Raw genomic sequence first — 15,403 nt, 5'->3', positions numbered from 1 at the left:
GTTGTTGTTGTTGGCTCCATTACATGCACATGGGTAAAATTGTAATTATACCGAGATTAGGATTTTTATGGTTTTCCTATATATTGTTTGTGGAGAAAACCCTAAACACGACAAGGTGGATCATATTAAATAATCAAGTTCCTATTTGATTGTTTGCTTGGTTTTCCTATCTTGTGTTTGTTCGCAACACCAACTAATGCAATTCTATTTCTATTTAAGAAAAAATTAAACCAAGTAAAGAGAAGGAAAACATTGGTAGTAGAAACGATGTGCATTGGGGGTAGAAACAACTTGACACTGAAAGAACCAAAATCAAGCTACGAGCCACATAAAGAAGGTTGACCAAAGGGTAAGGGCAATTGAAGCTATTCCATATGTCCATAGCAGAATAACAGAACATTCTCTCTCACCAGCACCAAACAATTGGGTAATTGTTCCTGTCAATTTCATGAAAAGCTCAAATCAGAACGAAGAAGATTATATAACCACATTCATTCAAATCATCTGATTATTGACCAACAGTAGTGACCAAACATTTAAAAAACTTTTTCGGGGAGGACAAGATGCTTATCTATGAGGTTAAAAATCAGAAAATCCTTTGTTTCTTAAAGTTTCCTCTTGGTTAAAAAAGCATTTAATGATTGACGAGTATCAATCTGATTTCCCAATAAGCCTCTCTCTGTCTTATCTATGAGGTTCAAAATCAGAAAATCCTTTGTTTCTTAAAGTTTCCTCTTGGTTAAAAAAGCATTTAATGATTGACGAGTATCAATCTGATTTCCCAATAAGCCTCTCTCTGTCTTATCTATGAGGTTCAAAATCAGAAAATCCTTTGTTTCTTAAAGTTTCCTCTTGGTTAAAAAAGCATTTAATGATTGACGAGTATCAATCTGATTTCCCAATAAGCCTCTCTGTTTAATCTACAAAGATCCTTGGAGGAAAACGTTGGTTCCCCCATTAGTGTATACCCATACCCTATATATATACTAAGGACTCCCTAGATCACAAGAAGAGGAAGAGGACCTTCTATTTACCAACATAAAGAACAGAACACAACTCAAAGATGACAAAAGAGAAGCACACTAATTAGCAGTTTGGATGATGATAAATTAGAATACCTATGTTCATTGCAGGCGGAAGCGCAAATTGAAGAAGAAGAACAAATGTATACAATGGATCTGATTGCACCAGGCCAAAATGCAGCGCCCCTTTAACAATGAGAATGCCAAACAGTGGGAGTGCAATATAACGAACTGCTATAATCCCAACGACAAGGGACACACGAATATCCGACCCTCGTAAACCTGAAGTACCAGAAAAGAACTGGCTTTAACAGAGTCAATCAAAGATCCACCAAGAACTCCATTGACATCAGGAAGTTCAATATCAAAATTAGTAATTACCTCTAAGAAGGTTTGCTCCCATTATCAAGGTTGTAGCTGGGATGGCTCCTTCACTGCAAACCAAGATGAGAATGAAATGAATAATTATGATTTTTGATCAATGAGCTGCACAATTTGTGGCATCCAAATTACACAAGATAGAACATAGGGTCCAACTGGTGTGACCGATGAAGATGAGTGATTTGCCTAGTTGGTGTTACACTATACAATGCAGAATAATGCAACCTTCTCGGATAGAACAGCACCAAAGCCATTCAATAGGTTTAGCCATCCATTCAAGAATTCAGAGTATGAACCTGAAAAAGGGACTTTATTTAGTGGTTCGAAAAGCCAACCATTACATGATTAGAAATGTTAAGATCTCCCAAGTTGTATAGCCGTTCAACCACCATCCTTTTGATACACAATGTCCTCAAGTCTGGAACGATTAATATGTTAGCCATGCAAGTATAGCTAAGGCAATTCCTCAATGGACATGAAACACATATCCACAAAAAGTTCCTTCAAAGGTGGTTTAGTAGAAGAAAAAAAAAGGCGAAATGACATTCGGATTTCCAAATAAAGATTGAACTCAAGAGACCATTAGTGGTTTACATTTAAACAAAAGATCATTCAGAAAATTTTAAAGACAATAACTAATATAACATGCAACCACACGTGTATATACAATACACAAAATGAATAATATCTTCCTCACTTGGGAAATGTTTGGGATAGCTTCTGGATACCTAGAATCCGTCCTAAACAGGCACTTGGCTAAGATTTTCACTTCTATTTCTGGCCTGCTAGAAGCCAGATTATGGGGCTAAAAAGGATGGGTCCAAACTTTCTTATTGGACCTGTCATTTAACCCCAAAATCTGGCTTCTAGAAGCTCAAGAAGCTTAGAAAAATATGCTTTTATGGTAGTTTCACAGATTACAGATTGTTATCTGACATGACCATAGAATTCACAGAAGGATTTAGTTTGCCCAGTCAGGGACTCAAGGTTAGATTTCAAACATAATTTCTGTGTTAGAAATGTATGAAACGGTCTCAACAATGTGATAGGTTGGGAATCTTACGGTTTAGCATCAAAGGCAGAACACTATGGTCCCAGTAGGAAAAAAAAAAACTTTGGGGGAAGGGATTCCTTCAGAGTTTTAATATAAGAGACTAAACAGTTAAGATCTTTGAGCTTAAGCATGAGTAGTCTAAAGTTGAAGAGACATATATGTAGGTATAGGGCATGAGCTTTCAATAGGCTGTATACCCAATCAAATAAGCAGAATCTTCAACGACGCGAAGAGGAGCACTATCACCAATCATTAGCCATCGAATTGGAGAGATTACTCCAACAAAAAACCCAACAATCTACAAGGAATCAGACAAGCAGTTTAGACAGTGGATAATTCAAGAAGAAATTTCACTTGATTTTTGTTCCATTCATGATAAAATCTTGCTTAAAAACGAACTCTACATAAACCATAAGTAAGCAGCAATAGAGCTGAAAGGAGAAAATCTAAAATAAGCCTGGAGTCAAAAGTGTTTTCTATACAACATATCCTTGCATGCCTCAAGACATTTTTACATATTACACGTTATGTACAAAAGCAAAAGGATAGACATTCCTCAAGACATTTTTACATAGTACATGTTATTGTTTAAGAGGATTTGTGATGTATGTTTCTTTAAGATGGATACAATACTTCCTGACAGCAGGAAATTTCAAAACTTGCCCAAGGTTTTACTCCTGGAAGACATCTGGACTCACAAACAGGTCTGCAAGAAGAAATCATAGAACAGATTGCTAGAATCATCCAATAAGAAATGCTTTGATCCAAAAGATCACTTAAGTGGAAAAACTAAGGGGCCTCTACCTCATGTATCTTGCTACATTTATATGAGACTGGAATCTTTACTTACAATAATCAACCTATGTTCAGGAAGACAACTAGCTAATGCGGGAAAACATTAAGCATGATAAGCATACCGCTCCAGTGGTTGAAGGTGCGAACAATGTCTTCAAGTTGATCTTTCCTAAAATCGTCTTTAAATATTGTTTAAACTTAACTGAAATTGGAAACTGTCATGAAACATGAAAAAAGGGTCATGATCGATAGAAAAGAAGAGACCACGGCTCAAAAAGTACTGGAAACTAGAGCAGATATGTGCATATATATTGTTATTAAACTCTAGGTATTATTACATTTGCATTTATCAAACACAAACTTCTCTATCAATCTTCTTTACAAGATATGAGTCATTTTGATGCCTGATTGGGTTATTTTATTGACCGTAAACATTGTCTTTGAGGAGTCCAAATTCAACCCTGTTTCCTAGTGTTGAAACCATGAGTAAAAATGATCAGAAACATAGATAGATGGGTTCTGTTAATGATATTATACAGATATAGGAAATATCTTTATCATCAATTGGGAGACCCCATTAAAATTGGTTTAGAATTGGAAACCTATTTCTTATAAGTCCCTTTTAATATTACAAGGTCACTTTGGAAACAGAAAATTATAAGGACACAACCAATTCTGACTAATCCCAAGTGGTAGCCGAGTTGGCAAGGGACTTTCTCCTCAGGAAGCGTGTGGTTCTAAGTTCAACTCCTCTTATCTCCTTGGGGCCACTCATATGGGGGTGTTTAGTGCCCTTCACTGCTTTCGGTGAAAGTTGAATGGTTCTCATTCAACTTCGGTATGACCTAGTCTATGCGGTTGTGGTGTCAGTATGGGCCCACGGGACTAGTCAGGCCAAAGCCTGGATACCCGTCGTTAGCAAAAAAAAAATTCTGACTTCCATTTTCAACAGGGTTTTAAAAAAAGGATTAGAATTAGAAGAATTGGCCGATTTTAACTCTGAATCAACTGTTGCTAGCCCAATTAACTCCAATTAGTTGCTTAATAAGTTCGACAGTGTTGGGCCGAGTTCGACTGTTACCTGATGATTCCGGTCAATTCTTGGACGATTCGATACATCAGACACCTAGGTCACCTAGGTTGTTTTGGGATGCAAACCTGTTCCCTATCACCCATATATATGAGGGAATAAAAATATATATTTTACACTCAACACACATCATTCTTGTCATCACCCACCTGGCAAGATTCTCCTTGAGTCAATGTGGAAGCAAACTTCAGCGATGAAGAGCATGGAAGTGCAAAATGGTCTCCTTGGTTCTCCAAGATTGATAAATCATTTGAAAGTAGTGGCTCTTTGCAACTCCCATTCAGTACTGCCGAAGGTTCTTCTGAAGAGTTACTTGTGGATTCATCAATTGCTTCAGTGCAATTACTTGAAGATATCCGCACAACATTGTACACATACGACCACAAAAAAAGGGCTCCAATCTGAATTATCACAATAAAAGACCAAAACACAGATTGAAATAAGTTTGCCGAGAGAAAACGGCCAAAAGAAATAGTAAAAGTTGTAAAAACACTAAAAACTTTAGCTCCTGCACTCACACAAGTTCAGTTATGGATATACATATGATTTAGATATAAATATCTGCACAATATTGTACACATATGCATGTGCATGAATGGTTATATAGAAGTGAGGAGACAGTAAGAAGTTACATATTTTTGGTTTTTCACACGACAGACATGATTTTTTTCTTCTTGATCCTAATACCATGCATGTGGCCCAACTATGAAATGAACCTCACTGAAAATCAGCCACCTCGCAGTTTGTCATAGCCCAATGATCACATTGCTTAGCTGTCTTCTCACAAAGGCACAGGTAAAGAAATACACTTCAATGTCTACAAAAACTAGAACTGGTGGCTAGAGAGTCAGCTCGTACATCAGAAGTTCAAACCCTCTATCTGATTGGTAAGAATTCTTAGCTTATGCCCTTCCAAAGGGTGTCCAACCAAACATACAGCTGGGTCAATGCAGAGGATAACTGCGAACATTGTGTAACAGGAGGGGTCAATGGAAGGATTTGAGATCTGTGCAACAACAGACATTGTCAATGTTTTTAGCAAGAGTATCAGAAATTATAGAACACATTAATCAATAAATAATTAAATATAGTAAAAGTTGAATAAATATTAAAAGTATATTTGGACTTGCAGCCAGCAGTTACAAGGTCTTAGCCACATGTAGAGGTGACATGATAGAGCAAGACCATTTCCATTACAGGGGATCCTCTAGATTAACACAATTAAAACTCTCGTCACCATACTAATATTGCATAATAAGGATGTAGTTATTCCCTCGTCAATGTTCTGAAAATTTAAATCCCAGAAAGATATTTTTAAGAAATGTACCGCCATAGAAAGTGAAGCATAAGCCAGTCCATATGTACTGCAGACATCAGAGTCTCCAAATGGGCTGCCTTTCTCTTTACAGATTGCTGGGACAATGATGATAAGAAGATTCCCCAAATTTCCTGTTTCAGTCAACCAATGAAAAAAATGGGGTTGCACACGATGCAGAACCAATACAACCAATCCAACAATTTCATATTTTCGGCCAAAATGACATGTTCAAGCTCCCTACACAGTTCACCATCCACAAAGCAGACATTGAGTGGTCACAGGGCTGATCATTCAATTGATGGACCATTATTCAATAGCCCCAAAATCATGCTAATGATTATGACCATTTGTTTTATAGTCAGTCAAATAGTCACTTCAATTTGAGAAGCCTAAAATAGTATACTAACATTGGTAGCAATTAACATATATAAATAATACCTTCCATTCCTTCCTTTTAATACTATTCCGAAGAAGTCAACATGGGATTAAGTCACATGGTGAATTTACAGAATAAACAGATAAATTTAAGGAATCATACAAAAAAATTACCAGCAGCACAGCAACCCAAGATAAGGCCCCTTAGATGTGAAGGAGGCCTTGTGATTTGTATAAGTATCCATCCAAGTGCTGAACCAATGAGAAATGTAAATAAAATATTTATAGGCATGAACCACCTACATTACCAAAAGAATATCAGAGAGAGAGAGTGAGTGAGTGAGTTGTCTCCAAGTGAATCGCACATAGTAAGTACCATCTTAAAGTTGGATACAGGATTATAAGAAACTCACAATTTACGCATGCTTTCATATGTTATTGTTTTAGCAAGGTTGGAGGACACAAGTGCTGGATTAAATACAAAGAACACAACCTGTTCACAATGAAAGTTGATTAGCTTTCAAGTAAGAAAAGTCAATTCTATTCTAGAAATGAGAATATTAGAAAATGATTTCCTGAGACAAATCTTTTTCTCTGACATCTCAGAAGAAAATGTTCAAGTAAATTAGGTTCCTCATATAATCATATTGGTCCAAGAATTCAACTCTTTCCTGCAGTAAATCTCCGTCTTCTAATCAATTCTGACTGCAGGGGAGTATCATTGATACTTTAAAAATTCACCCACCAAAATTGGACAACAGCATAAGAAACTCAAAAGGCCTTATCACCACTAATATGGGTCAGCTACAGGAATCCAGTTCTGTCATTGCATGTTGCAAAAGAAACAATAGAGGAGAAGGTTGATGAGCACAGTTTGAAGGGCTCACCAAGTTGACCAAAATATCCCTATGGAGGTTCTTCCGAGATGGAAGATGAGATGCGGCATTATGAAGCTCATCTTTGTTTAGCAGAAGAAATAGCACCATTAAAGAATACCTGGGCACTTCAGCAGCTGGGAAATTTATGATGTAATTTTGTTCTATGCTTCACTATTCCACAATTTCTTCTATTTTCATCAAATTGCAGATCTAAAGACAGTAGTTGGAGCATATTTTAGATCTAATTCTCCTAGTTTGATCAGTGATGAGAATTAAAAGCCAAAGGTTAGAGAGAGAGAGAGAGAGAGAGAGGAATCCCAAACTAGATGCTAGTAAGCATGTCAGTTATTCCTTACAAATCCACGGACAAATGAAGTTGATATTTTATATTAATCATTCAAGAAAACATGGACTATTCCACACACACATGCACGCGCGCATGGACACAAGACATGGACATTCGAATATGCGATTCTAAGAGGTGGTCCAAGTCTTTAAATGAGCAATGTGTGATGCCATAAATAAGACTGGAAGGGACAGGAAAAAAAATCTATTGAACCCAAGTTACCGTTAGGAGAAAAACATCAATTGCATATGGATTTCCCCAAGTTACATTTCTTCTGCAGTCCCCGGGTGAACCCCGGAGGATGTCATGAAAAAATTGCAATCATGGCGTATGATGATTTAAGCCCGTATTTACGAATCACGCTACCAAGTAATCAAAAATTTCAATAGAATTATCAGTAACCATATCCAACCTTATGCAGGAACTAATAACTCACTCTATTCAAATTCTTCCTTGCATCATCTCCTAAAATACCAATGCTATCCAGTGCGAGAAAGGACCCAAGAGCCGTAACCAATAGGACTTTCAACACTGGATTTGATGCAACGATGAAGAGATTCAGAAGCCCCATGCCGAGAATTCCTTGCAAGTCTTAAAAAAATTTGTCCAATTCTGTCAAAGAAAACAAAATAAGTTAATCCCCATAAACAAGAATTTTCTAGCTCGAACAAAAAAATAAAATTAAATAAATAACCAAGAATAAAAAAGCTTTGATAGGGAAAGAAGCAATCATGTTTTCCATTAGAATTTCCTGAGAAACTGAATGCAAACTTGAGAAGAATAACAATGCACCATATAATCCATATAATTTGATAGCTCAATTCCCTCCCAGGAAAAACTTATATGGTAATTAAGAAACAGAGGAGGTTAAGTAGAACACCACCACCCCCTTCATTTCAAATTTTCGAAAAAAAAAAAGAAAGAAATTCGGAAAGAGACTGAGAACCTGTCATGTTCTTTAAATACGTTTGAGCGACAATTACGGACCAAGACCATACTAAGCCGAGTCAGGGATGATATGAAAAGCTACTGTAAGCTTCCATTGCCTCTTCTCTGCAACAAGCCAACAAACACCTGTGGTGGTGACTGGTGACGGGAGTCGAGTTCGACTTCTTACAACGCAAAACTCCAGATGGGTTTCTCCGTTTTTAGATCACTGAGAAGTACAGTGAAAGTCTTTGAAGTTTCAACTTAATCCGATAAGGCAAGAGAAGGAGAAGAAGCAAATAAATTCAGGTCCTAAGCAAAGCCACCTCAATGAATGCATATCCATATCCCTCTCAAAGAAGAAAAAACCAAAACGAATTCTCAATGAAGAGCTGAAAGCAAGAGTAAGCTTCATAACTCGATAAGAATTTTTCCCTTTTTTTTTGGGTTGGGTTGGTTTTTTCGGAGGGGGGGGGGGGGGTGGTGAACGAGTCGGTTGCAGGAAGAGCTCAAGTTTCAAAATGTGCATCGTAATTTGTTGGATCCGCTCCTCTCTTTTCAGCGGTGATCGCCCACGTTTTGTTTATAGTTGTCTTGGTGATTCAACAATACTTATTATGACTAGAAGCATAATTGTTGGATCATTGCTTGATTAGGTCACTACCTAAACACATGGATTGTCTTAGGTAACTATAGGCAAGGCTAAGGCCATCATCACTCAGGAGTAGACCCGATTCCTAATTTGTCTTATGTGTATTTGTTTTTTTACCTCCCTCATGGCGAGTCATGGGTGTTTTGCTTTTGAGAACTAAAGTTCCACATTGTTTGAGGATGAGTAGGAGTAAGGATTTAGTTCTTAGTATATAGATCAATATTGACATGGATTATATCTGTTTGTATCAATCTGTTTTACCTTTATTTTTTTACAAAAGGTACATATTTTTTACTATTTTATTTCTAAACTGATATTGATAACTAATCTGCTCTAATACCAATAATTAAAACCACGAGTACAAAGCATGGTTCTAAAACTCGGGTCAAATCAATCAATGTCAGAACGATCAAATTGGTATTGACCTTGATCCATCCATGATCTTGTCTAAGAGGAAAATCTAAGATGTAGAAAATAAAACAAAAAAACTTGTATCACATTTCAAAATATGTGAAAAAGAACTCTGCGGGGAGTGTGGCTCCTAAGCTTAAATATAGAGGGGTGAAATGACCACTCCGCCGCCATGAAAGGTGAAAATGTCACCTCTGTTAACCACATGAAAACATTTTTTGTCAAAATATATAGAAAGCAATCAATAATGTAACTTCTATTTGCCCTTTTGTTTACATAAAGAAAGGAGAGAGATTGAGATTTAACCATCAGGCGGGATGAAAAGGGCGCATTGTAGACCTTTATCCATGGTCCAACAGTTGTGTGCATGGCTGTGTATCCTTTTTGCTAAGAAAGAAAGATTACCTTTATCAGATCAATCTCTTGCTTCTCTTCTTTTTCTTCCCTATTCGTTTCTTTCTATACCTTCTGTAACTCTATCTGGACTCCGGAAATGTTATTGGAATGGTTTCATTTCCAAGGGGAAAAAAATAGTAAAATAAAAACGAAAGTGGAATTAAAATACAAGAAGAAAGAATGTTGAAAAAAGGTGGGGAAATTTAAAGAATCCTAAAGCTGCAATGGCCATACCATTCTCTCAAACCTTCATCCTAAGTTGGGGGAGACTAAAAGCATTTGGGAAAGAAGAAGATTGTGAAATGTGAATGCTTCTATGTATCGATCTCTCTATTTATTGGAAAGTTTATGCGTATGGAATGTGCAGATCTGATTGAGTTTGTGTGAAAACAAAAGTATAGGTAGAAAGAGTAGGGAAAATCTGGAACTGTTCTTATCTACCAGTCTATCACAGGCCATACCACCTACCAGTTTAACACAGGCCACAAGGTGTAGGTAGCATCCCAAAGGAATACAAAAATTAATGGATTAAGTTTTCCTTAATTATCTCTTCATCAATGCGATTTGACTCCGTGATTGAATTCCTGGAATGATGATTGTTATTTTTTAATTTTTAAAATCATCTGCTAGAATACACATGCGTTTGCGAGCATCTTCATTGCTGGATAACATGATCTATTCACACCCATTATGTCTAGGGTTAGGTACATGTTGTCAAGTAGTATCTTTCTTCCAAAAACTTTTATAATCATTACCTCTATGATTGTGTCACTAACTTCAAATCATTAATACTTGATTATTAAATACCCTCAACTTCTTTGAACAACAAATAAATAATTAATTAAGAATCAAACAGCCCTGATAGGCTGATAGGGAAAGAAGCAATCATATTTTCCACTAGAATTTCCTGAGAAACTGAATGCAAACTTGAGATGACTAGCATTGCACCTCCTATCTACAGTAACTATATATATATATATATATATTTATTGCTGAAAGTAACTAAAAATATATAATTTGATAGTTCAATTCCCTCCCAGGAAAAACTTATATAGTAATTAAGAAACAGAGGAGGTTAAGTAGACCACCACCACCCTTAATTTAAAATTTTAAAAGAAAAAAAAAATTAGGAAAGAGAATGAGAACCTGTCTTGTTCTTTCAATATGTTTGAGCGACAATTATGGACTGACCAGAAAGGTACCCTGCCGAGTCAGGGATGATATGAAAAGTGTTGTTGCACGTTTTTGCCACGCATTAACTTGAGAACACAGGTCAGAAACTGGTCCGGAGGAAGCTTCGGGGCTAGGCTTTGATGCTGAAGATAGTCTTAGTGAGGTGATATCACAAGTGTTCAGTGAGAATGAGAGCTTGCCTTGTTCCCTAGCTAATCCTGCCTTATATTGAATGCATGGGTCTCTCCTATTGGTTGAGGGTCATGGACACATGTCTCTACTCCATTGGGGGATCTTTCTTTATCATGGCTAGTCGTAATGGATAACTTAACCCTGATTAGGAATCATAACCATCAACCTAACTACGGTGAAATTCCTCTGACGCTAATTCTACCACAGTTAGCCCTCATGGTTTAGAGGCTTGGGAGTCAAGCAATCAAATAATCCCGCCCAAGTCCTTTAGGTTTTAGGAGAAGTTAGGTGATCGTGGGGTCGAGTTTGACCTACCCATCCTGGTCCAGGTGACTCGACCATTGACCGGTCAACCGGTATTTGGTATATCAAAAAGCTATCGTAAGCTTCCATTGCCTCTTCTCTGCAGCAAGGCAACGAACACCTGTGGTGGTGACTGGTGACGGGAGTCGAGTTCGACTTCTTACAATGCAAAACTCGAGATGGGTTTCTCCGTTTTTAGATCACGGAGAAGTACAGGGAAAGTCTTTGAAGTTTCAACTTAATCCGATAAGATAAGAGAAGAAGAAGAAGCAAATAAATCCAGGTCCAATGCCAAGCCACCTCAATGAATGCAAATCCATATCCCTCTCAAAGAAGAGAAAACCAAAAAGAATTCTCAAGGAAGAGCGCAAAGCAAGAGTAAGCTTCATAAGTCAGAAGACTTCCTTAATTTACAACGCCATCCCCTGGAGAATGCCACTATTAGAGGGACACCCCCTCTCTTTCACCAAATTAAAATCGGACCCCTTGCTGTCAGTCACTGTTAAGGAATATACCATATACGCTGATGTCAGCAATAATATTTTATTTAAAATACAAAAATTCCCTTATTAAATATGAAGTACCTAAAGTACCCTTATAATAATTTACTATTTCTTTCCCCATTCCACTGGGATCATTAAGAGAAGCGGCAACGACCGGCGACCCGCATGACCTTACAGAAAAAGCCGAACCCTCACCTCTCAAAACCTGCAACTTCCTACCTTTTGTAGATCGTAGCTCCACTGCGCCCATCCTAGCAAAACATCTACTTTAAGCAAACCCCACCTTCCCAGGCCTCCTAAAGCAAGAAGAAAAATTGGAAGCGGAGCTCCATTTATCTCTCCCTATCTGTTTTGCTTTTGATTTCTATCTTTTATTGAGAGTCTTTTCTTTTTCTCTTATGTTCTCCACCCCTAATGTGGCCACTATGGAGAAGATCACCAAGTCCAAATCCACTCCGATGTATTCAAAATTATATTCTTCCACATGAAACTCTGATAACGCAGGTACCCTGCATCTATCGCCCATGGTTCCCACTCTCTCATCAACAAATACAATCAATTATCCTAAAAAAAAAAAAGACATTTTTTTTCTTGAAAAATCATCAGAGTCGTCCTTACATCAATGGTTCGTTTTGAAAGAAACCGATCAAAATAATTGATAGACAGAAAAGCTGTTTGGAAACAAAAGCCGAAGAACGCCCGAGTTTGATTCAAAAAACAGAACTTCTTTAGACCTACAGAGGGGAATAAAAAAGTAACCCAAAAGCAGAGACAATCTGCAATAGAAGAAGAAACTGAAGGAACGAAGCTGAGTTTGAGAATCCATAGAATGGCATCCAAGCGAGAGCATTTCAACCAGCTCTCAAGTACAATCGAAGATGATCCATGGGTTTTGCATCCAAAACTGTTCTTTCAAGTATGCCAACGCAATACTCCGTACCTTGTCTTACCCCGCATCACTCCCTTCGTCAAAGACCAATCTTTTGCCTTCCCCATCGCCACCGCCTCCACCAGATCCTTGGAAGCTGCCAATCTCGATCTCTCTTCTAGGAGCCGAGAAACGCATTGTCTTCTACTACACCAGCCTTAGCATGGTCCACAAGACCTTCGAGAACTATAGAACTATTCGATCGATCCTAAAAGGGTTCAAAGTCTTCATAGACGAGAGGGATCTATCAATGGATGCTGGGTTATTGGAAGAACTAAATGCGATCTTAGGAAGTAAGGAGCTGATGCTACCTAGAGTTTTTATCAGTGGTAGGTACGTAGGCAGAGCAGAAGAGATCCAACGACTTCACGAGACCGAAGAGCTGAATAGGTTCGTCGAAGGTTTCCTGGCATTGGAGACAGGTGTTTGCAACGAATGTGGAGGGCATCGCTTACTGCTGTGTGATCAGTGCAACGGGAGAAAGCCAAGGGAGCGGATGAAGGCCTGAACCATCCCCATCATCATAGGACAGCTCAAAGGCTCCCCCTTCACCACCACCACCAACTTTGATGCCACCGCCATCAGCAAGCCTACCTATGCTCTGGAAGAGAGAAACAAAAATAGAAGAATTTGGTTAAAATGTGTTTTGGTGAGAAGGGTATAACGGTCATTTTATCTCTTGTTTCAACAGTGACTGACGGCAAGGGGTCCAAGTCTAATTTGGTGAAAGAGAGGGGGTGTTCCTCTAATATTGACATTCTCTAAGGGGTGGTGCTATAAATTACCCTTAAAGATATTTACCCACTTTGAGCTTGGTAGGGCCTTAGGCTTCAAAATCCCAGCCCAAAACTAGATTGTGGGTTGAACAATTCAGCCCAGGCCTTATCAAGGGTCAGGGCGGATACGGGATTTTCTTTGACACCCCTAAATTTTCAACTTTATTAAACCCATCGAGACCTATCGAGACACATGAAACCTATCGAGACACATGAAACCAGCGTTTTTAAAATCAGGAAATGGATTGGTGAACCAGCCAATTTGTGCTATTTCCATTAATACCAATCATTAATGCTCAATTAGAATCAAATTGATCGATTCAATCATTTATTATTTAAAAAAAAAAAATCTGAGCCGGTTCTATTTTCACCACGAAATAGCTTAGGTCGAACCGATTCAGGTCGATTTTGATATGATTTGTATCATAATCGGCTCTTGAGTGTCTGATCAATTCGATTGTCGACTACGATTTTTAAAACCCTGAGGCCCCGTTTGTTTAGAAGGGTTTTTGGTGGGGTGGGAGTTGAGGGTGGAATAGTTGTACGAACCCTCCCACCCCGTGAGATTTTAGCTCGTTTGGATGAAATGGGGTGAGAAAAAGTAGGGACAGCCTTCTGTTCCTCTGATCTTATTGTCGGCTGACGTGTCCCACAGATTCTCCCACCCCAACTCTTGCCAAAGTCCCACCAATTTGGTGGGACTATGGTAGAAATCCTACGGAAAGTGGTTGGAGACGAAGCGAGCCTTCGGCAACTCAAGTAACCGCTGCCCCTTGCAAGCCTATGCAACCACCCTGTCTGCAACTTCTCATGATCCCGATCCCTCTCATGTTCTCATAGCCGACGATCACAAGTGCAGCCAAAGATATTGGAACAAACCAAAGGTTACAGGTCCGATGCACAGTGGGTTCACTTGCAAATCGGACAACAACAACAAGAATTTCAGCCAAGGGTTTGGTTTTGGGTTTCAACAGCAGGGGTTTCAGATGGATAAAATGTTGGGTTCATTTGCACGTCCGACACCAGGTGTCTCTGCAACCTTTGCCCCTGCAACCGCCCTCTATCTCACTCACTCTTCCTCCTCAACCCTTCTGATCAATGCTCACTTTCCCCTTGTGCTGCACAACCCTCTTTAGAGAGAGAGAGAGAGAGAGAGAGAGAGAGAGATCGCAGAGGAAGAAAATTATGATGCCCTCATCTTATGCCCACCTGCGTTGGAAGCTTACAAAAATAAAAAATAAAAAAAAAAAAAAAAAAAAATGTATTAAGTTTTCCTTCATCATCTCTTAGTCAATGCGATTTGATTCCGTGATTGGATCTTCTGTGACGAGTGGTGAGTGGTGAGTGGTGAGTGGTGAGTGAGCATCCAATAGCTGGGAGGTCCTGACATGCACCCCCAGCTTTTGGATGCTTACTGCCCTTCACTACTGCAGAGGATCTAGATACAATTAACTCTCACTCTCCATTTTACGAATTGAGCTCCTCTGTGGCACAATACAATGTTCGGCGCACATCCAGCGGCTAGAAACGCCTTAGCACGGAATCCAAAGTGGTCGCACGCAGTCCAAGGCATTTCTAGGCGTTGGATGCATGCCAGATACTGTGTTGCACCACAGAGGAGCCAAATCCTCCATTTTATAGGCCGAAAATATCTTTTTCTGATCCAATCTAAAGGTCAGACTAAATGGGTGAAGAGCATTATAGTAGGAAAATTTTGTTAACATGGCAACTGGTATAAGGAAATTTTGTTGTTTTGCGTTTAAAGCATTATATATGGCACATGATAGTAAGAAAAAATGTTATTCACCATGCTATAACTACGGCCCATGATAGGTAACTCTAATTGGTTGCAAGGAAAGTTGAAGAGCAGGGAAGTGAAAATT

At 38.6% G+C, this 15,403-nt stretch overlaps 1 protein-coding gene across 6 annotated transcripts; it reads right to left on the bottom strand.

The window, feature by feature from the left end:
- Positions 1-235: 235 nt before the first annotated feature.
- On the bottom strand, positions 236-10,028 carry LOC122073125 (protein PIN-LIKES 3-like). Of its 6 annotated transcripts, XM_042637656.1 has the most exons (12): positions 9,880-10,028; positions 9,655-9,729; positions 7,696-7,871; positions 6,449-6,528; positions 6,210-6,334; positions 5,670-5,791; positions 4,492-4,743; positions 3,375-3,467; positions 2,655-2,755; positions 1,404-1,456; positions 1,119-1,304; positions 236-437 (listed from the first exon to the last, which is right to left on the bottom strand). In XM_042637656.1, the coding sequence occupies exons 3-12, from the start codon at positions 7,828-7,830 to the stop codon at positions 313-315; spliced, it is 1,272 nt and encodes a 423-aa protein (XP_042493590.1). In that variant the 5' UTR covers positions 7,831-7,871; positions 9,655-9,729; positions 9,880-10,028; the 3' UTR covers positions 236-312. The 6 variants fall into 6 exon arrangements, 5 of the variants coding, with proteins under 5 accessions (XP_042493590.1, XP_042493591.1, XP_042493589.1 ...); XM_042637657.1 differs by lacking the exon at positions 9,655-9,729 and having other exon boundaries at positions 9,880-10,023; XM_042637655.1 differs by having other exon boundaries at positions 9,556-10,009.
- Between the last annotated feature and the right edge of the window lie 5,375 nt (positions 10,029-15,403).

The sequence above is a fragment of the Macadamia integrifolia genome, chromosome 3 (genome assembly GCF_013358625.1).
Source record: "Macadamia integrifolia cultivar HAES 741 chromosome 3, SCU_Mint_v3, whole genome shotgun sequence".
NCBI classification, from domain to species: domain Eukaryota; kingdom Viridiplantae; phylum Streptophyta; class Magnoliopsida; order Proteales; family Proteaceae; genus Macadamia; species Macadamia integrifolia.
The sequence above is the reverse complement of the archived record's forward strand: the minus strand, read 5'-3'. Positions and strand labels throughout refer to the sequence as shown.